Raw genomic sequence first — 21,917 nt, forward strand, 5'->3', positions numbered from 1 at the left:
CTGACTACAGATACATTGGGACCCCTGCTTCTGATGCTGTGCCTTCCATACCCTTCAAATCATCCCCCAAAACTCTTCCTTAAGTTACATTGGTCAGGTATTTTGACACAGCAACAAAAAAGCAATAAGAACATTGGGACGTAGGAGTGGACCTGCAGCTGTGCTAAGTCTGGTCACGTACTCTGCAGGAGGAATGTGGAACTGTCTGAACTTGAGGCTAGAGACGCTTTAGAATACTGTAAGCAGAGGCCACCATTCTGGCAGAAGATAAGATAAATGCAGAAAGTGGAGGTATGAAGTTTCGTAGGGAAACAGGGGCTCTGTCAAGAACTGGCTTAGGAGTCATTCATGTGAAATTCTGACAAAGAATGTGATTTCATCCTGCTGTGTCCTGAGAACGCGAACAGTGTGGAATTCAAAGTAATGGACTAATTTGGCAGAGGAAATCTCAACCCAGGAGAGCCTTCAGGCCACATCCTGGTTACTGCTTACTGCTCTCATCCAAGTCTATAGTTAGAGAAAGCAAGTGGCACAGAAGGCTGGAAAATATCCTCCTTAAAGGGGAAAGGGGAAGTTCAAAGTTACAGACAAGGCAAGTGCTCTCAGGTGAGATTGTTAGAAGTTAGCATCCTTAAAGAGAACCTGAAGGCGTAAGTCACAAACAATCCCACACCAGTTTGGAATTATGATTAATAAAATGGTTATTTATTTAAAGGGGGAAAACTTACAGATCACGGTCCCAGCCAACAGCCCTCTGCGCAATCAGGAAGGGAGCCTAGTCGCCAGGAGCAGAGCCGGAAGCCAGAGCATGAGTGGAGGGAAGTGGCCTCATTTTTAAAGAGAGAGACCATGCCCCAATGGGATGGTATCTCAGCGGCTTTTGGCTGAAGGAGCAGAAGGAGCTCCCACAACAAGAACCCTTCTGCTCCACCCTGAGACAATAGGGAAGGTGTTGCAGGCAAGGCCTTCCCACTGAGGTGCCATCTTGTGAAGATACAATGAGAGCTTAAACTGTAAATGTCACTGAGCAGTTCCCTTCTCAAAACCAACCACCTAAACATACAAGGGGCCAGGTTATATCTTATGCCGGCTATAGAACTTGGCACTATGGTCTATGACCATACCCTGAATGTTTCTGATATCATCTCATTTTGGGAGTTAAGCAGGGTCTGGCCTGGTTAGTACTTGGGTAGGAAAACTGGGTATTATCACCCATGTAGTACTGGTTTAGTTGTAAGAAAAGATGTGAGATTAAAGGTCACCAAGGCTTGCACCAAGGCTCCAGAAAGCTGGTGAGGTCAGGCAGTGTGTGGTAAGGTAGAATTCACTTGCAAGGAAGTCCTGAGAGTCTTGGTTATGGTTTCCATTGCTATGAAGAGACTCCAATGACCACAGCAACTCTTATAAAGGAAAATATTTAAATGGGGCTTACAGAGGTTTATTCCATTGTCATCATGGTGGGAATCAAAACAGCATGTACACAGACATTGTGCTGGAGAGGTAGCTGAGAGTTCTACACATTGATCTGCAGGCAACAGGAAGTGAACTGTCCCCTACATTGGGCGTAGCTTGAGCATATGAGACCTCAAAGCCCATCCCCACAGTGACACACTTCTTTGAACAAGGCCATACCTACTCCAACAAGGGTACACCTCCTAATAGCGTTACTCCCTAGAGGCCAAGCATTCAAACACATGAGTCTATGGGAGCCAGACCTATTCAAACCATCACATTGAGAGACCATTGTGTGAGAATGTGAAGGTGAAACCTGAGCTGCAGTGGAGACCCCAGGATTTGAAGATGCCAGGACCATAGGATATTAGCTGAGGGAAGCTGGAAGCTTGGCGTGGAGATGGCCCACAGAACTGGGAGTGGGTGGATACCTATGGACTGCAACTGATACCATCGTGAGCCACAGATGCCCAACATGGAGCTACACGGTTTGTTTGGTATTTCCCCACTGACTTTCAGACTTGTTTTGGTCGGATAGTCCTTGGTATGCTTCCATTCCTCCTTTTTGGAGTGGGAGTGTTTATTGTCTGCCATTGTATATTGCATATAATTCTCTTTTTTATTTTATAGAAACTCACAGTTAAGAGTTTGCCTTGAGTATCAGATAAGACTTAAGCTTTCAAGCCATCTTAGAACTATTAAATACTATGGGGACGTTTAGAGATGGAATAAATGCATTTTACATTATTAAACAGTTGTAAGCCTATAGGGACAAGAGGAGAAAGGTTTATAGCTTTAAAGTGATACGTCTAGGTGTCAAGTGGACAAGGACTAGACGTGTGATTGTCAACTCAATAGGATCCAGAGTCATCTAGGAGACAACTGTCCTTGCGTGTCTTTGAGAGAGTTCCTAGGTTACGTTAACTGAGGTGGGAAGACCCACCCTAAGTGAGGGCAGCATGATTCCATGGGCTGGAGACCCAGACTGAATAAGAAAGGAGAAAGTGAACTCAGCACCAACATTTAGAGAGACCACTTCCTGACTGGATGCTGTGTGACCAGCTACCTCACCCTCCTGAAACCATGTCTTCCTCACCGTGGTAGACTGTACTCTGACTGTGAGCCGTTAATGAACCTTTCCTCCTTTAAGCTGCTCTTGCTAGGCACTTGGTTACTGACATCACGATGGCGGTGGCACCGGTGCTTTCTGGTCTCTGTCCTGGAGCATCCTTGAGCTTCTTAGACTCCTGAATCCAAATGCCCTCACCTTGTACAAGGGCTGGTAACAGTCCTGCTTGGGGATGTTCTTATCCCCCTGTGCTACCATGTGGCTCTTGGAGGTGCCTAGCCCTGAGCACAGCTGCTGGGAAGGCTTCAGAGTCGGGACATGATTTCACGTACTCCAGTGAGTGCCCGTCCTGTAATGAATGCTGAGCTGTGTCCTCTGCGCCCTTGTCTCTCTGAATGGACCACCTAGACTGGTGACTTAAGACTAACGTCTCCGAATGGACCTACAGATGACCTGGATAGGTTGGCCCTGAGGCCCAGCTTGAGCTCCGACCCAAAGCAGGAATTGTTGTCATTCACTAGTGCTGCACAGAGCAACTCATGCTTGCCTTCCTGTTACTGCTCTACTAGTCTACAGTGGCCCTGTGAGGACAAACATCATGGATACACTCATTTCCAGATGAGGAAACCAAGACTCGGGTGAAGGGATTTGCTTAAGGCTACCCACCCATGCACTTAGAACCCTTGATCATCACTGGGTCCCTGAGAGGAGCAGGGAGCTTTTAGCCAGACTTTCTTGGGAGAGCCATGCTATCTATCCCTTGCTGGCTCTGCCTTGAGGTGGGGTGAATGGGCTATAGAGTCTCATAAGTTGAACTTCATACCTTGTTGTACGGGTGGGCTAAGGGCTCGAGCACTTGTTTGAGTCACAAAACACTGGATTCTTATAGAAACAGGCAGTTAGTTCACTGTCACAGTCCCCTCACACAAGACAGATAATAAAGAGCAACTCTAGGTCCCAGCTGCCTCCTGAGCTGTCCTGGGGTGACCAGGGAAGGAATAGGAAGCAGATCGGGGAGTGAACCCCTTGAATCCTGGCAGTTGAGCCATGTTCTTGCTCCCACCTTTACAGATCCCCTAGTTGTCCTGCCCTGCATGCCCCCAAATTCTTCCTAACACACATGACTCTCACACTGTCCCCAATGCCTAGACCACGCCGTGAGCAGAATTTCAACTACATTTCCCTACCATGAGCACTCTTCCCAGAGGCTCTGGGGCCCCTGGCCTACGCAATAAGTCACGTTTAAACTCATATGGTGTGGAGGGGGCAGGCACTGTTACTCTCAATGGAGCTGGTGCCAGGAGGGCTGTGGGATGCCCACTGGCATTGCCTACTCACTCATGTGGTACAGCAGCTCTCCAAGGTTGCAAGGACAGCCTGCCCTTGTCACTCATCCCAAACCACAGCTGCGTAGGGGCGGGGCCAGGGCCCTGAACTGCAGGTGCATTTCCTCCCCCTGAAGTAAGCAGAGGTTCTACCCCACCCCCACTGGTTCTAAAGGCCAGGAGAGGAAACTCAAAAGTAACCAGAAGGTCAGGACAGCAGAGAGAGCAGCTCCTAGGAACTTGGTGGTCCCTGGAAAGCTTGCCAAAGGAAATATAGCCCTGATCCCTGGCCACATGGTTCCCCACCTGCCAGCACCTCCCCAGGCCCAGCCAGCTTGTGACTAAGAAAAAACAAGCAACTCCACTGATGCAATTAGGAAAATGTTATTTTTCAGCCGCTGCCAAATTCTGGGGGTTGAAAATGTGACCTGAGAAACACGTGAGTGTTGCCGCTGGCAGCCATGGCTGAGATGGTCACTGGGCCTCTCCCACCTCCAGGGGAAGGGAGTACCCACCTTTATCTGCCTGCTGATACCCGGGGAGGGGGCGATACACGCACTCTTCCCAACTTGAGAATGAGAGAGTCCACCCTCTGCCTGAAGCAAATGTTCCCTTCATCTTCTGTCCTCATGCCAATCACACAGTCTGTGACCTACTTTAGACAAACACAGGACAAACCCCTTCCCCTCAGTCCTTATTTAGAGAAGCTTAAACGGGCCCACAGGGCTAGTGCTGCCTTCTTGGGCTCTTTGCTCTCTGCTGGAGCCAAGCTGGGCACTGCTCAGACTGATAGTTGCGGATTAGCCATTCCGCCTTTGGCATCCTACCACGGACAGCTAGAAGCCTAGACCGAGAATGGCCTGGGGCTGAAGCTCCCCAAGAAGCTCTACTGTGCTGGGGCACAAGAAGCACAGGACTCTGGTTAGAACAGGAGCTCAATGGACCACAGTTCCTCACTTGTGCCAAGGCCCACAATTCCATCGCTACACGGGTGCAGTGGGTCTGAGCCTGTGTTCTCCTGGTATATGGAAGCTGCTTACTGGGTCCAATGCTATCTGTCGGGGTTTCTACAGGTAGTTAGAGGTTTCGGGCTTCAGGATTGATGTGCCCAGCCTGCTGCCCCAAGAGGCGGGAAACTGGAGCCTGGCGGACTCTGAGGCCACTCTCCAGGTGCTGTGTATGGTGAGTGCAGCTGAATACGGATATGGAAGGGGAGGAAGACAGGAAGAGGCAAAGGGTGGAAGTCCGGCTGGCCACCGGAGGAGACCTTCCCGGTGTACAGTCTGCCCCACTCCCATGCTCTACCTGTCACTACACTGTATCAGTGACTCCCATGATTGGGATCGGAGTCTGTAAAAGTCCAGTCGTTAATCTCGTCTGTTCTGATGTGTTGCCCTACAGCTTCTCTTCCTAAACTCCCTATTACCACCCAGTAGTGAGGGAAGCTCAGAGGAGGCCTTGAGGGTGGCTCTAGAAACTGAAGAAAGCTGAGCAACCGGCCTTGTAGCTGACTATGGAGGCGGGGAGGCTTGCCTGGCCCAGGTCCAGGGAAGAGGAGGGCTCCCATGCCAACCCAAGGAAGACCAGGGACCTTCGTAAAGGCTATTCTAGAGTTAGCCATGACCACTCCCATCACCAAACCTCCACTCTTCCTGGGGTGGCAGGAAAAGAGAGCTTCCTGCAGGGCCCAGAGGACCCCGGAAAGCGCCCCGCCCCTGCCCAGCCCCGCCCTCAGCCCCGCCCCCTGCAGGTGCTAGTCCCGCCCCCCAGGGGGGTCGCGGAGGCACAGAAGCGGCTGGCGGGGGTCCGCGCGCGTCCGGCGAGGGCGCGGGCGGCGAGGGGGCTCTGCCGTGTGCGGGCAGCCATCCCTGCGCGGAGAAAGTCAGCCGCGGGGACTTGCTCCTGGATGCCGCCAGTCTCAACAATGAACGACCGGGACACGGAGGTGCTGCCCTTGCCGCCGCGGTACCGATTCCGTGACCTGCTTCTGGGCGACCAGCCGTTCCCGAACGACGATAGGTAAGTGACGGAGCTGTCCGAGGTGCTGAGTCCCGTATTGCCTGCACACCCCCCCCCCCCAACACACACCCCCACCCTCACCGCCACAGCGCCCTTCAACTTTCCCGGTTTCCCTGGCGAGAAGTTTAGGGTGGGCTGAAATCAGGGCGCACTTCCCTGCGGGGGCCTGAGCGAGACGCGGACGCGGACACAGACCCCGGTGCTAGCAGGCTCCGAGGCTGAGCTGCCCGCGGGGTTGGTGGGGGCGGGGGCAGTAAAAGAAGGAGCTAGCTCTGTCTCCCCGTGCGCACCTTCTCTTAGCCCCAACCCCAGCGAACCACTGATCTGGGGACCAGCCAGAACCGGACACACTAGGGCCTCGCAGCCCAGCAGGCAGTCACCAGGGGTCAGCGTCCTCCAGGCTCTTTTTCAGCGTGGTCACATTTTCAGAGTGAAGGTGTTATGACGTTACGCTCCCTCACCTCAAATTCTCCTCTGTGCTTTAAACAGGGATCAACAGCATGAGCCTATGGGAATAACTCGTAAGTGGAGGGGCTTGGCAAGAAGCCGGAAAGAAATATCTCTTTCTGCCTTTTCCCCAAATAACTGTCTTGGGTAAACACTGGTGTTCTCGCTGACAGCCTCAGAGGAGGCGCTTTCACACTAGCAAGGGAAGATGGTGAAGGACTCTGGCAGACTGGAGAAGGCTGGCTGGAGAGGAGAAGGCTTATGATAAGGAACTTCTGCTCCTGTGTGTATGCCCCCCCCAACCCTGGGCTGGGTTGCAGTTTCCCCCAAACAAAGTAATTGTTAGAACAAAAAGTACATGCGCCTGCAAACTGTCAGGACACACACTGAGCCTTTAAAACAACTGCAGAAATCACACTGGAAAAGAAATCATTTTTGTGAGCAGGTCAGTGTGTGGGGGCTATGTACAGAGCTGGAGGCCGTGTGAAGAATGATCTTGACGGGCAGTTGCTCTGCCTACTGGAAACCATCTCCTGTCAGGCCTCCTCTGGTGTTCAGATGCAACAATCACATAGAGCAGGGCGAAGGGGAGTGTGTGTGTGTGTGTGTGTGTGTGTGTGCACGTGTGTATACATGTGCGCACAGACATGTGTGTGCATGTGTGTACACACGTGTATGTGTGTGTGTGCGCACATGTGTGTGTGTGTGAGTTCCGAGTCTTCACTGACTAGAACCAAGAAGTCTGGGTCCTGTGTAGGCATGTTTGCTCATTTGTCATTTATTATGTAGTTTGGACTCACTTTGATTCATTATCCCCCTGCCTCAGCTCCCCCAAGTGCAATTGTGCGCCACTGTCATGGTTTCGAGGTGCTTTTACATTTTGTGCTTTCTTGTCTTTTGAGTCAAGTGCTCCAGTAACAGGAAAGCCTGTTCAGGAAGGATGCGCTGGTGGTGGTCTAGTTAGCAATGTCAGCTCAGACAGTGGCAGAGATGGTGTCTTGGCCCTGGCATCTGTAGGTGGAGACTCCTTTGCCCTCCTGGGACCTTCACAGGGCAGGGCTGGGACTGCTGTGGGTCCGATTTCCTGTGCTTGACATCTTAAGTCGGCACCCCCTTCCTCCTGGGTGCCTGCTCCAGTGGGATTTTATGAATTCCGGAAAATAGCAGCTGCGGGAAGATTCTCCCAGTGCTGGGGAAGAAACAGCATCTGTCTCCCCGAGGTGCCTGAGGCCTGGCTGGACAGATGCCAGTGTCTGAGGTTGATATGAGTTAAAGGCTGCACGCCTTCCTTCCCAGGCTTGGCTAGTGAAGGTTTCTGTTGTCAGCCATAGGGTGGCAGCCACAGTCTGCCTGGCCACAATCGTCTTCTGCCCCAGGGGATAAAACAACTGCTCTCAGGTCCATGCCACTTTGTTCAGGACTTTTCATTGTGAAATATAGGAAACATACATTTTAAAACATAAAATAACCAGAGCTGGGCCAGCCATCCACTCCCAGAAGCCAGAACATCCTGAAAGATAAAGATCTCCCTCCCCTTCCAAGTCACTCCCTTAGCTCCAAAACCATCTCTGTTTCATGGGGGCTGCTTTCGTATCAGCTGCAGAGCAAGGGTGAGTCAGACTCTGGCCCCTTTTGGCCCCCCAGGTCCTCATCGCAGGCAGGTGATATAGGACACTGTGGGCTGAGATCTGTCCTGGAGCACCTGAGCTCTGTGTTGTATGCAGACCCTGCAGGTTGGAACCTGGCCCGATGGCCCTGCCGCTACTCCCACTTAAGGAGCCTTGTCCCTTTTCTCCTCATCCCCCATGCCTGTCGCCTCTTCCTTCTGCACCATCACCCGTTCTCGGGGTGAAGGATGGGACTGGGGGGAGGATTTCACAAGTATGATGATGTCCCAGGAAGTTGGGTTGTGTGTCTAGAAGTGCTTAGTCTGGGATGGAAAAGGACAGGCTCCATCTGTCCCACCTCCTCTTAGAGCTCTCTGGAGTAGTAGGTTAGGGTCCTGGGACAGGGTCTCAGGCTGCAGTGGGTGGGCTCCTGTGCAGCATAGAACTTCCAGGACCCAGGGCAGTGGTCTCAGCGAGGGGGCATCTGGGGTAAGTGTAAGCTGCCCCAGCACAGGACAGGTGCAGACTAGAGGGCTAGCCTCACCCTACTCTCTCCACCCCCTAGTCTTGCCCCATAGCTAGCTCTTCAGGGAAAATGGGGGAGAGCTGCTCCCCAACTCGTGGCAGGCTGTAAGCAGGCAGGAAGGGCCATGTGGGCTTCCTGTTCTCCAGAGGAATAAAGTCATTGGTGGTGAGTCACCACAGCCTCAGAGGCCTTGACAGGGAGGTGCTCAGCCACCCACGTGGGCAAATGAGGCTACACTGCCAGCCTGGCCACTGTGGAGGATACTGAGTACTGCACACAGCCCGTGAGGGGCAGAGCTGAGATCTCACCCATATTGGGAGCCGACATAACCCTGGGTAAACTTTCACCTTCTGGGCTGAGTCTGAGTCCTGGGCTCTTCTTGGAAGCAGCAGTCAGAGGGAACTCAGTGGATCCTGTCACATCCAAGGTTCTAGGCCTCCTGCCCCTTATGACAGCTTACTCTTCCAGCTCCAGGACTCCAGGGCATCTTAAGGAGGTTGGTCCTATCCCATGGGCAGTTCCTGGCTTAGGGGACGCAGACCCAGACCCCCTGGGATGGGTGAAGACCCCTGGGAGGATGGCGCAAGGAACCTCGGGCTGTGGTGTAGGAGCATTTGAATCTCAGTGCTGTGCTTGGTCTGTAAGAGAAAACTCAGGATGCAGCACTGCCCCTGAACTTTGTCTCCAAGATGTGCAGGGCAGTACCAGGCTGCTTAGAATAGCCAATCGTGGGGAGATGGAACCTGGCGGGTGACCGCTGGCTGGGCTCCAGGCAGGTGAGAGTAGGTATGTCACTGGATTGGCCTGCTTATCAAGCCTGAGGGGACATCTTCAAGGTGCTGCTGCAGAGGGCAGGCCAGAGCAGGCCCCATCCGTGCTGACCCTAGCTCTCAGACAATGGAGTGGACCTCAGCTCACTTCTCTGAGGCAACAACATTGAGTATTTTCTGACAGAACCAAAAAACTGGGGGAGACAGGCATCGCCCTTGTGCCAGGGCGGAAGAGCACCCCCAACTGAGAACAGAGTCATGGGGGTACAGAGCCTGCGGTGCCCCTTTTCCCACCCTGCCAGGAACTGAAGTGGGCCACGTTGCTCTTTGGGGACTGGGCTGGATCCTTCCCAGGAGATGCAGGCCCTCCACCCAGGGCTTCGAGGTGAGAGATTCAGAAAGGGTGCCTCGCGGGACAGCCCTGCACTCAGAACTGCCCACTGCGATTGTTAATGGCTGTAGAGTCGGACTGGGCGGGGCTGAGCCGGGGGTGGAAAACCCCACGAGGAGCATCACGACGGCCTGACAAGTACCTTGGATAGCTCGGTGCCCACTAAGTGCCCTCCCCATCCACTCTTGAACATGCTTGCCCTCGGGGAGACTCCACATCCCAACCACCCCCACAGCTTCTCATGCCCTATCTTTATTCCTACCCTCATCGTACGTCTGCTCCTACTGTGTATCACCATTCTGAACCCAAACCCGCAGGCTCTCCCTCTGCTGGGCAGCCCTATTTGCACGCCACTCTCTGGACATCCTTCCAGGACAAGTAGCCTGCTATCTGTACCTCAAACCAGCAGCAGTTGCTCAGAGGGCGTTAGGACCAGAGTTTGTACATGAAGCCCTCAAGGGCAGCTCTAGGGTAGGAGGAGGGATTAGGGGCACCACTGGTTCTACTTTGGAGTTCCTTGGGTCCTGACTAGGAGCCCTTGTGGCTCCAAGGTTTAGCTACATAAGGGGAGCAGGCATCAGGTATCAGGTAACTGGCAGAATAGAGGGTGTGGCCTGGCTTGAGCCAAAGTAGTGGTGGGTGGAATATGAAGTTCATGCCTGGCTGTGAGTTCAGGAGGACAGGAAGGGCAGGAGCACAGGATCTGAGACTGTATCCTCCTGGTCCTGGAACCCCAGAAAGGTCTGAAGCATCCCTACCATATTTTAGGCTTGAACTACCCAGTCAACTGGAGCCTCGTACCTGCCAAGAGCAGGCTTCAAGGGAACTGATGGGACAGGAGATGGGAGCTGTCATAACAGAGGAGAGAACAGGGATGGTGACAGCCCTGCCAGGTGGGATCAGATTGCAGGGACAGAGTGGCCCTGGAGCAAGCTTGAGAGCTGGCACTGGGTTTCTAACCTTTGTTTCGGAGCCCAGGGAAGCACCAAGTGGTGCTGCCTCCCATGGGGGCTTACATTTAAAATGCCATCTGGGTGCTTCCCTGGCTCTGCACCAGCTTGACTTATGGGCAGGGTGCACCTGGTACTGGTGCTCTGACTTTCTCTGCGCCCTCCTCCGGATTAGGGTGCTCAGGTGAGATGAGGGGGTCATCCGAGTCAGAAGGGCCAGCTCCGTGGACTCCCGGAGCAAACCCTGAATGTCAGAGTGCACAGCATCCTTTCATGCACCCATGGTATCCTCTTGTGCCTCCTATATGATTGAATCAAGTCCTGGTTCAAGCAGGAAGAACGAGGATGGGGTCTGTTAGGTTCTGGAATGTTCTAGGTACTCTCAAGGTGTCCTGAGCAAGATACAGGTTGAGACTTTTCTGGGACCAGTTTTCCTCATGTTTCCATACTCAGCTGTACGTGGGGATGGGGGTTGCTCATGTCTCCATACTTAGCTGCACAGGGTGGTCACCTGATCTGTCCCCCTGTTATCACCTGGGGTACATAACAGAGCCTGGGAGGTGAGCCCTGGAACAGAGTAAAGAGAAACCAGGTGACCCCTTGATATAGAGTTGTAGCTCCAGGGTTAGCTATATCTTTCTCCTTCTGGTATCCCTGCCTGGTCATGGGTTCTGGAACTTGGGCCATCATCCTAGTACTTGGGTCCTGGGAGGCTACAAACAAGCAGTATCAACAGATGGCATAGGATAAAGGAACTAGAACACAGGGGCAATGAGAGGTGTCAGTACAGAGTACATTTGTGAGCTAAGAGAGTATGGTCTTTACCTGTGGGGCTATGGGTGCTGAGGAGCACACTGGGACCCATGTCCCCATTCATAGAAGACAGCTTTTCCCACCATACACCATAAGGAGACTGATCTATTCCTCTATGTCGATGCCTGTGATTCCCAGAGGCACCCTGAGATGATGAATCTGGCATCTCCCGGGACTGAATGCTTCATCTCATCCTCCAAGCCAACACAGCTAGACACATTGCTTGGCCCTCTAAGCCCATGTTCTATGCCCACATCCTACTGACTCGCTTTCATGACTCAAAATTAGATTCCTCCTGAGTTAGCTTAAAACAGAACCCAGAGAGCTGGGGTGGGGTGGGTGGGGGTGGGGAGGGCGGTCCTCTGTGAAGTCACCCAGGACCATGATTAGTTGGGAAAGGAACATCACCATTCCTGGGGATTCCTCGTACACCTCCGATAGCCTGTTGTGTGTGCCCCTCTGAGCTCCTCCGTTTGAGTGCAAACAGAAAGGTATCTTGAGTTGGCTCTCTGTCTGTCAGTTGTGGACGGTCATGGGGCAATCACTGAATAATCCTCAGAGGCGGCTTCCAGCACTGACAGTTATTCTCATCTTTAGGGGCCAGAAGTGTCCATCAGGTTCCCGGAGGCCAGAAATGTCCAACAGGTGTCCATAGGTATGGTTCTTAGAGTGTGTTGAATGTGCTTAAAAGAGTGTCCCCAGGCTTCTCTCCCTACAAGGGCACTAACCCTGTGATGAGGCTCATCTTAAGACCTTATTCAACCTCAGTTGCCCCTCTACCATCCCACCAGGAGTGGGGGATTCGATATAGGAAATTGGAAAGACACAGGTGTTCCTTGTAGGTCTGACTGCTGAAAGAGAGAGAGAGAGAGAGAGAGAGAGAGAGAGAGAGAGAGAGAGAGAGAGAGAGAGAGAGAGAGAGAGGCTGATGGGGGGAACCTCTCAAGGGACTAGGCAGTGCTGTGGCTTTAAAGTCACTGGACTTCACGCTTGTGCCAGGTTCCCTTGATCCCTAGAGAGATCCTCTGCCTGTGTTCCCTCCCCGACTGACCGCGGCACTCGTCAGGTGCCCAAGCGTGCATGGCCAATACTTGCCTTTAATCAGCCACGCATGTGCGTCTGTCAGGCTGAGACGGCTCTGTTGGTGAAGTGCTTGCCTGGCAAGTGTGAGGACCTGGGAGCAATCCCTTAGAACCCACACAGAAAGCCAGGTGTGGCGGCTGCTTCTTGTAGTCCCGATCCTGGAAGGCCAGCAAGTGACCCTGTCACAGAGGTGGAACAGAGAAGTGTTCCTGAGTATGACACCAAAGGGTGTCCTCTGGCTCTACATACATGTCTATGCACATGTATGTACGTACAACACTCACACACACACATGGAAACTTGCAAGCACTTATGTGGGCAACAGCTTCTGAGGCTCAAGGGGATAGACATATGGTCACCGGTGAGGGACAGGCTCTTAGAAGTGGACCTTGCTGGGGACACATAGCTATGGTCTGCAAAGCTAACTTGGCATGGACCAGTCCCAGCTCTGGACATCTGTCCTCCAGAACTGAGAGCTCATCAGGCACTGTGACTTTAAAACACTCAGTTCCAGTGGCCCAAGAACACCAATACCACCATCAGTGGGTGAAGGTGTAACTGGAGGTCACTAATGGGGAGCATGCTATGCCAGTCCCCATGGTACCAGCTCTGAAGATGGCATCTGACAGTCCCCCCTCATCTTGGGGCGAGGCTGTTTTCCTAGGAAAACCTAATTAGCCTGGAAATACACTGGAAAGTGGAGTAGCCTAAGAAAGAGGCCCTTTGCAGCCGAGAGTCCCCATCTCCTCGAGGGCATGAATCTGCTAGACCTCAGGATTGCTCAGGCATGGTCTATAATAGGGGCGGGGATAGCAGGAACTCGGAAAGGAAGGGGTCCTGATCATGCCGAACTGGGTAGGATGGGTGATTTGTGTGGGGCTCTTCATCGCTCTGTGCTGGGCAGGAAAACCACCAACTAGAAAGTTCAGGAAGATCCCAGCTAGGCAGGGTCCAGGGTACTGTCCCTGGGTCTCCAGCCCCATGAAGTGCTTGGACACCCTAAGTAACTGCATGGTGAGATTCTAAGCTCAGAAGTTCCCCTTGACCATCTTCTGTAGCTTTAGATGTGGGCACCTCACACTTTCAGTGTTTGGCCTGTGAGGGCTCCTGTCTTGCTCCACCTCTCCACCCACACCCCCTTCCACCCTCAAGAAGCTCTTCAGCTAGCGCCACCTGGCTACCCGAGGAAGACAGAGCTCACACACCCCTTAAGGCCCTGACTGGACACAAAGGCCTTGCTTTATCCCACTGTCAATTTGATTAATCTGCATAGTCCCAACATGGTAAAGAGAGATTGACCTATGTCTCCATCTGGAGGGGACTCTCCTGACCCTGGCGGTAGTAGCAGTGTCCTCAGAAGAAGATGTGGCATTGGGCTGGGCGTTCCCACCACAGGTACCAAAGTTGTTTCTGCCCTCCCAGACTTCAGATCAACAACTGTGAGGTACCTGCCATTTTCCCTGCAGTACCACTGTGACACCTGGCTTGCCTCACATCCACCTGTATCCTTTTGGTAGGAGATGGGGATCTCTGGAAAGTCAAGGGTCACCCATATAGCTAACGGGTCTGCCTGTGACCCTTTCCCAGGTCACTGAACAAAAGCCTTCAAAACATGTCTATGGCAGGTTCCTGGGACCAGAGACTGTATGTTACCTTGAAGGTGTGGTTCTGTGGGGGACTTGAGAGGGAACAGTGATTCTAAAATGTAGTCACAAGTGTCCCTATAAGAAAGGGGCAAAGGGTTGTGCGGCAGTTCAAGGAGACAGCATTTCCCTGATATGCCGATTATGGTGTTTTACTTTGGGTGGGAGAGGAATGACAAAATGTAAGCCAGAGAGGTTTTACACAGAGATAATGGGGGGCCTGGGGTCTTTAGGCATGGATTGGGTCTCTCTGTAGCACCCAGGGTCTCCTCCTGCACTTGACTTGTTGTGGGTCATAGCCTTTATCATCCACCAGCTCCCCAGCAAACCCTCTTGTGTACTGTATGCATTCTGTTGGTTCTGCCCTCCTGGGATTTCTGACTGCCATGGAAGCAGGTTTGTCCTCAAATCCTACTATGAGCACCCAGCCTGCTGACACTTGGACTCAAGGTTCAGGGGACCCTGAGTTGACCCTGCATGGCTCTGATCCACAGAACCAAGATAATAGTGTGTGCTGTTCCCCAGCTGTGAGCACGGCAGCTAAATGCCAGCCTCTGACCAAGTGTGATGTTGTCTGTCTGCATCTGGTGACCTCTTCATGAGGGGGGGTCAACCTCTCCTCTAACTATGTATCCTTTGTAAGCTGGACTCTGGGTCTAAGGCCTACTGGACCAAACTTGCCTGATGTTGGTACCATTGTGATTTGTATGTTGCCTCCAGGTATAGGTGTCCCATTAAAATTGGCCAGATGGCAGTTACACTTTCCTTTTTCACCACAAGATTACTGTAAGAACCAGCTCCTTCTCCTCCACTCACCTAAGGACTTTGGGCCCCTTGTAAACATCTGTCCCTGTCATCCTGACATTCCCCCAGGATGTGAGCTATATACCTTTCTTCTTCTTCTTCTTCTTCTTCTTCTTCTTCTTCTTCTTCTTCTTCTTCTTCTTCTTCTTCTTCTTCTTCTTCTTCTTCTTCTTCTTCTTCTTCTTCTTCTTCTTCTTCTTCTCCTCCTTCTCCTTCTCCTTCCTCCTCTTCCTCCTCCTCTTCTTCCTCCTCCTCCTCCTCTTCCTCCTCCTCCTTCTCCTCCCCTTCACCCTCCCACTTCTCCTCCTCTTCCTCCTCTTCCTCCTTCTTCTTCTTAGAGAGAGGGTTTCTCTGTATATTTCTGGCTGTCTTATAACATGCTCTGTAGACGAGGCTGGTCCTGAACTCAGAGAGATCTGCCTGTCTATGCCTCCCGAGTGCTGGGATTAAAAGTGTGCACCACCACCACCACCCTGTGCCTTCGTATTTCTTGATTTACCTACCTCAGCCTCAATCTGAAATCGGTACTTGATCATCAGGGAGGGCTCGTTGTGCACCCAGAAATATAATTCCTTCCAAAGACATTCTTCAATAACTAGCTGTACTGGCTGGTTTTGTATGTCAACTTGACACAGGTAGAGTCATCAGAGAAGGGACCTCAGTTGAGAAAATGCCTCCATGAGATCTAGCTGTAAGGCATTTCTCATTTAGTGATCAATGGGCGAGTGCCCATCCCATGGTGGGTGGGTGGCCTTCCCTGGGATGGTTAAGAAAACAGACTGAGCAAGCCATGTGGAGCAAGTCATTAAGCAGCACCCCCCCCATGGCCTCTGAATCAGCTCCTGCCTTCAGTCCCTGACCTGTTCAGTTCCTATCCTGACTTTCTTCAGTGATGAACAGTGATATGATAAGCCAAATAAGCCCTTTTCTCTCCAACTTCATTTTTGGTCTTGATACTTCATTACAGCAATAGAAACCCTAACTAAGAACTAAGATAGCAGCTCTCAAAGTAATGAAGCTTAATGGTGATCCCACACAATGACAGAGATAGTGCTTATATTCCTCTCTGAGAATCATGTACTAACCCTGGGGTTATGTTTACTTGCCTTGTGTGACGTCTTGTGTTAATATCACTGGTCTAATCCTGGAGTCCCATGACCACATAGTACAGAAGACACTTCTCAAGTGATGAGATGGCATTTAGGGGTCTCTAGGTGGCCTGGTACCATCTAGGGTCTCCTAATGGAGAGACAAGAGGGTCAGAGCAGAGTTAGAGGTTAATGTGGTAATGGAATTGAAGGGAATCAGAGACCCCACAATGAGAATTATACGTGGTCACTAGAAGCTGGAAAAGGCAAGAGCTGTCCTGCTGACAGATATGGAGGGTATGGGATTCCTGTGAGCTTCATATGTGTTGTTTTCAGCCAATGAGCTGTTAGTATTAGAAGCCAGAGGAAGCTTGTGTAGCCTGTATCTGTGATTACCCTCTGATGCTAGGTACCCTGACTCTTGGACCCCAGTTGGCCTCTGCTCAGTCTGTGACTCCCTTGCTCTCTAGCAATGCCCTAAGGACACCCCTGCTTGACAATATCCTTCTCCAGGGACTGTTTGTCCAGTGAGCATAATGTGAGCCACAGTCCCTGGTCAGAGCATCTTTATTTTGAATCACAGCCCCCTGCACATTCCCAGTGTTTGCAAATTATATTATTTGCTTTACTCGACGGGCTTTAATATTGTTACAATCTGCTCTGTAATCAGATCTTATGTAATTGTCTATCCCTTGCTGTAACCCATTTATATCAGCCCCTACTGACCACAGGTGTCCATTGTGCCCCTTCCATTACAGAGCATTTCAATTTGGTATTTCTTGGAACTGTCTGCAAATAACCTTGGAGATCATCTACCTCCCCTGACCAAAGGAAAGTATGTGATGCCTGTGCCATGTTCTTGTGTTCTGCTCCACACTTGAGACATCTCTATGTGTCTGGGATTTGGGTGACATTTTAAGCAGGATGTAATAGTTCTGCCTTTTTTTCTTCCACTAGATTTGCCTGTAATTATCATTCCCTCATACCTTGTTCCTTGAAGGAAACCCAAAGCCAACTCCTTCTGCCCTTTCCCATCTTGTGTCCAGAAATGTCTTTCATTTGAACTTCAAGCTCAGTCAGTTGAAGAGGATGAGTATCTGAGAGTACTGTGTCTGGCATCTTCTTTTCCTGGAATTTAGTGCATGGCTCTCCCCTCCCTCTAGAGTGTGTTTATAAATGACAAGTGTATTTTAAACACTTGAGGACAATTGGGGCCTCTACCCAGGAGTTCAAAGACTTGTTGGGACAGTGTTCTCCACTCTCAGATGCCCAGATCAGTGTCCGCCTCTGCCATAGGATCAGAACCATCTGCCTAGTCAGTAACCCTATTTCCAGCCATCTCTTTGGATTCAGTGTGATTCACTCTCTAATACTGGGATCATGCCTGGGCCCTCAGGGTGTCTGCACTGTAAAACTCTCTCTACCTCAGTATGTTGAGATATGCATACTTATCTGGTCTCTCGGGGCTCCTTTTGTTGAACCTTGTGCTCAGTAAGTTAAGTAGTGCTTCTAGCCCTGATGGCCAGTTTCCTTCTGGCCTGGGGTTAGGTTTTGCTGGCAGCCAGCCTCTCTGTCTTTGGAGTCTGTTCTCTCTCACTTGGTACACAAAGCCACACTGCCGTGCAGCTTCTAGCCTTGTCCATCTGCATTAACACTGACTCAGGCCCAATCCCTGACATCCACCTTCTACTGCCTGTCTCTATGGAGCCAAGGACTCTGGGACCTCATATAAATGGGGTACCACAGGACCTGTCCTTTTCTGAGTGGCTAGTTTCTCAGCCCAACATCTATCTTTGTGGTAGCATGTGGCAGACTTCCTCCCTGCAGAGGCTGCGTGGTGTTCTCTCCCATGGACTGATCCCCAGCTTATTCCTTACTGTGTATAGACACTGGGACTCCCTCACCTCTTGGCTGTTACACAGCCATACCATTCTTGTTCCTTCTTCTAACCCTGTATTTGACCACACTGCCTTTCTGGAACCACAGAGGTAGGAAAGGTTATGTGTGCCCAGCCCTGGACCTGCCCTTCTTTTTAGATCTTAAGAAATGTCCTTGCCTGGGGTATCCAGGGCATCCATCTATGCATGCCCTAGGTTCCATTCCCCTTCTAGGGGACAGTCTGAAGGGAATTCCTTTATTAATATGTTCTGATATCTCCCCAACTAATAATACAATTCAGGGCAGCCACTTGCTGCCACCTTTCTACCACCAGGGAACTGTGGGAAGAATTTTCAGGATTTATGGTTGTCTTGGTTTAGCTTAAATGATAGCCAGGGTGGAGGTTCCCAACCTTCAAGGTTATTTTCTCTCAAGCAGGGCATCTGCATGCATGCCATGTTCATGTACACTGCTTTGCACGTGGGACTTCTCCTGTAGACTTGGGTGACATCTTAGCTGGGTATAGTAGTCCTTGGCTCTCTTTCCTTTTCTTCAGTACCTGATCTCCTTGGGATTGTCATCTCTTATTCTTAGCTCCCTACTTCTGAGACTTTTTTGATTTTTTTGGTTTTTTGATCCTGTGATGCTGGTATGCTCTGTCCTGGCTCAGATTTCAGGAACCGAATTCTGTCCTGTTCTACATTGATTTATCTCCTCTGGGTCTGGGAGGTTGTTACATGTGTTGTTACATTACCTGCCCCTGCAGACTTCACCCACAGGGAACAACTCCAGTTGGCTTGGAGCTTCTCATTCCTCCTGGTAAGGCCACTTGAAATGTCATCTGTAGCCTGGTATTCCTAAAAAGGCGATTATTTATTCCTTGGTTTCTATGGCATTCATCCCACGGAGCCTCGGGGCTCCAGACTGTCCAAGCCTGGCGTGTGGCACCATCTCTCATTTTTTGCCTCACTCCATACCAGGTGCCCTAACAACTGGACACAACCTGCTGTGTGCCCAGGTGCCAAGGAATGTGGATCTGCTACTTTTCCCATACAAGAAATGGCTCTGGACTCTAGAACCAGAGGTGATGGTTGTGTTTAAAATATACCTGCTGTGGTTCATGTGATTTAGCCACAGTGGAGCAGTCCTCTCTCTCTGCCTCAGATGGCCCACTATCACCAAGAGGTTCTTCACATACGTCAGCTCTAAGTCACGTCAGGTGAAATGGTGAACTCACCCTCATGTTTGTTACCAGACTCTAACTGGGGAGTTTGAGGGACGCATGAAGACCCACTGGACTCTGAGAAAATAAGCACAGGCATCCACTACAGAGTGTCGCATATGCTGGAGCAAGCAGCTAGGCCTCTGTCCGTCTGTGCCCTGCAGATACGGCGTCTGAACAGCCCACATGTGGGTTATTGCCATTGCTCAGTGATACAGGCGTGTTCTCTATGAACCTGAAGCCCTGCATTCCTGATACTCATGCAGCCCTCTACCCTTGCTCCTAGGTGACCCCAAGTGCCCATTAGTCCTTCCAGCACTTTCTCTGCTCTGCAGCCTTTCCTGGGTTATGCTGTGCCCTGGTGTCTCTTAGTTTGATTCCCACACATCACTGTGAGTCATCCCACAACCTGCCCTTGGGGAGTTTCATGGTCCCTTCTGGGGTCCCTGGGAAGGACAAAGGGGCTTCCATCTGCAGGGGTGTTTGATGGGTACATTGTGCTGTTCTTCTAGGGCCAGCATGAGCTGTGACAGTGTGTAGCCAGGGGATGCTCACATGAATATTTGCTCCGACACCAAGGCTGGTTTTATGAGGACTTGGAGCTGGAGCAGATAATTGGAAGAGCCGGCAAGTGTAATCTTTTTTAACACAAAGACAGTTTGATTCGAGTTTACAGGAGAAACTGTGGGGCAGGCAAGCCGTAAAAATCCCCAGCTGTTGGCAGGGGAAGAAAATGGAGGAGAGAAGGGAAAAAGTCATGCCATTTAAGCTGGCATGGGGTTCAGACGCATGGCTGGCAAGCAACCATGTGGTGAGGACAGAGACTTTATGAAAGAGTAAGGGAGCCCAAAATACGGGGGGCAGGTAGCCCAAAAATATAAAGGAGGCACGCTTAGAAGAGAGAAAGAAATAAAAAGGAAAAAAATCACACTTCTGGATAATCTAGAATAGCCAATTTATGGCCCCACAAAGCTACTGTCCCAAGCCTCTGTAGGGGCAGAATTCTGGAAAGAAAAAGTATCTAGAAGAACTAATTATTCCACCTATCTCTTTAGCATGGCTTAAGGTGAGCCCATCTTCATAGGGGTGGTCTCTTAGCGGTCATTTCTCAAGCACAGTGGTGGCTCTGGGTATGGATACCCTGATGGAAGAGTCATAAAATGTGCCTTGGTTCCCCTCAGCAGCCCAGTCCACTGGCCCTGATGGCTTCTCTACCAGAGGCAGATGGTGAAGCCATGCCCCACAAAGGAACCGATTTCACGAGTTGTCCTGTTTGCTCAGGGTACAAGGGTGGTCCATCCAATGGCGCAGGGATTCAAGAAGGAGAACACGGACCCCATGCTTTGTGAGATCTGTGATATAAGGTTGTGGTGGACCAGGAGACCCTGGAGCTGTGTAGCAGCTGTTCAGGACCAGCGTGCACCAGAGAGACCCCGGTGCCCAGCCAGATGTCCGATAGCCAGACTTCCCAGCACAGACATCCATCTGCTGTGACCCACCTGTTACCTGGCTGAGTTACCTGCAGCCTCGGCTGTGAAATGGATGGGCTGGGCTAGAAAAACCCTATCATGTGACTGCAGAGGTATCTCTGAGCCAGCTATGCTCCCTGCAAATCCCTGCCTTGCTCCTTATTGCTTCAGGTTAGTGGGGGAGCCCTGTCATCCCTCTGCCCCTCAGTTTCCCCACTGGGTCCTGCTCGGGTTGTTACGGTTCTTGTTTGGTTTGGTTTAGTGGAGAGGGGGCGCACAGATGTATATGTCTGTTCCTGTGAGCATAGACATATGTGTGTTGTGCATCAGTGCACATATGTGTGTATGTATTGCGTGTCTGTGGAGGTCTTCCTCAGGCACTTTCTACGTTGGTTTTCTTTGTTTTTGTGATTTGAGACAAGGTTCCTTAGTGTGGTCTGGGGTACACCGATTTGGTGAGGCTAGCTGATCAGCAGCCTTCAGGAATTTGCCTGTGTCTTCCTCCCCAGCTCTCCGATTTTAAGGGTGTGCTATCACCAAGTCTGACTTTTTTTATTGTATGTATTGGGAATTGAACACAAGTCCTCATGCTTGTGTAGCAAGGACTTTAATCACTCTGAGCCACCTCCCCAGCTTGTGCTCAGGTTGCGAGGTGACACTGTGCAGGTCCCCAGGTGCCTGGCATAGACGACAGATATCCTGTTTCTGGAGTGGCCACACACAGGATGGGGATTCAGGGCACAAGCATTCAGCCATCAGTAACTGCCCTTTGGAGGCTGAACCCTGACAGCTTTGGGATAGGATTGGAGGGGGAGGACCCTGAGCAGGAGGGAGAATGGGCTCACTTACCATTTCCCATCCAACTGGAGGATGGGCTCACTTCACTTGGTCAGACCCTGAGGTAGGGGTTAGGAGATGGGTGGGGCTCTGGGCTTCCTGCCATCCTGAGCAATAGATCGCCGTTCCCAGGACACACAGGAGTACCCTGAGATGTGGGTACATGCCCAGCAGAGATAGCTATCTCATCTCTCCACCAAACTTCCTCTGGAGGTGAGCTGCCAAGGGCCACATGAGCTGTCACCTACACTACCCTTCCTGCATCCCCCTCCCTTCGGAGCAGTGACCGTTGTCACCATGACTATTACTTCTGGTAGGAGTGGGGTAGGACAGTTGTATACCGGAACTGAGTCCTCCCTGAGGCATCCAGGCTGGGACAAGAACCTGGGGCCGACCTTGGAGCACAGGGAGTCAAGACGACGCCCTCCCCACCCCGGACCATTCCACTGTGCTGCGCGTTGAGGGTGAGGAGCGCGGTGGTAGCGCCCGGCGCCGCCCCCGCCACAGCCACCCGCGCCAAGCGC

General features: G+C 51.5%; 1 protein-coding gene across 3 annotated transcripts in view; it reads left to right on the plus strand.

Annotated features, from left to right (window-relative positions):
• The first annotated feature begins 5,770 nt into the window (after positions 1–5,770).
• The window catches only part of Kcnt1 (potassium sodium-activated channel subfamily T member 1), a 57,443-nt gene continuing 41,296 nt past the window's right edge, over positions 5,771–21,917 (plus strand). For all 3 annotated transcript variants that reach the window (XM_038336478.1, XM_038336479.1, XM_038336480.1), the window contains exon 1: positions 5,771–5,865. In XM_038336478.1, coding sequence (XP_038192406.1) covers positions 5,771–5,865 — 95 coding nt within the window. The remainder of the gene's footprint in view (positions 5,866–21,917) is intronic.

This window comes from Arvicola amphibius, chromosome 7, assembly GCF_903992535.2.
Source record: "Arvicola amphibius chromosome 7, mArvAmp1.2, whole genome shotgun sequence".
NCBI classification, from domain to species: Eukaryota; Metazoa; Chordata; class Mammalia; order Rodentia; family Cricetidae; genus Arvicola; species Arvicola amphibius.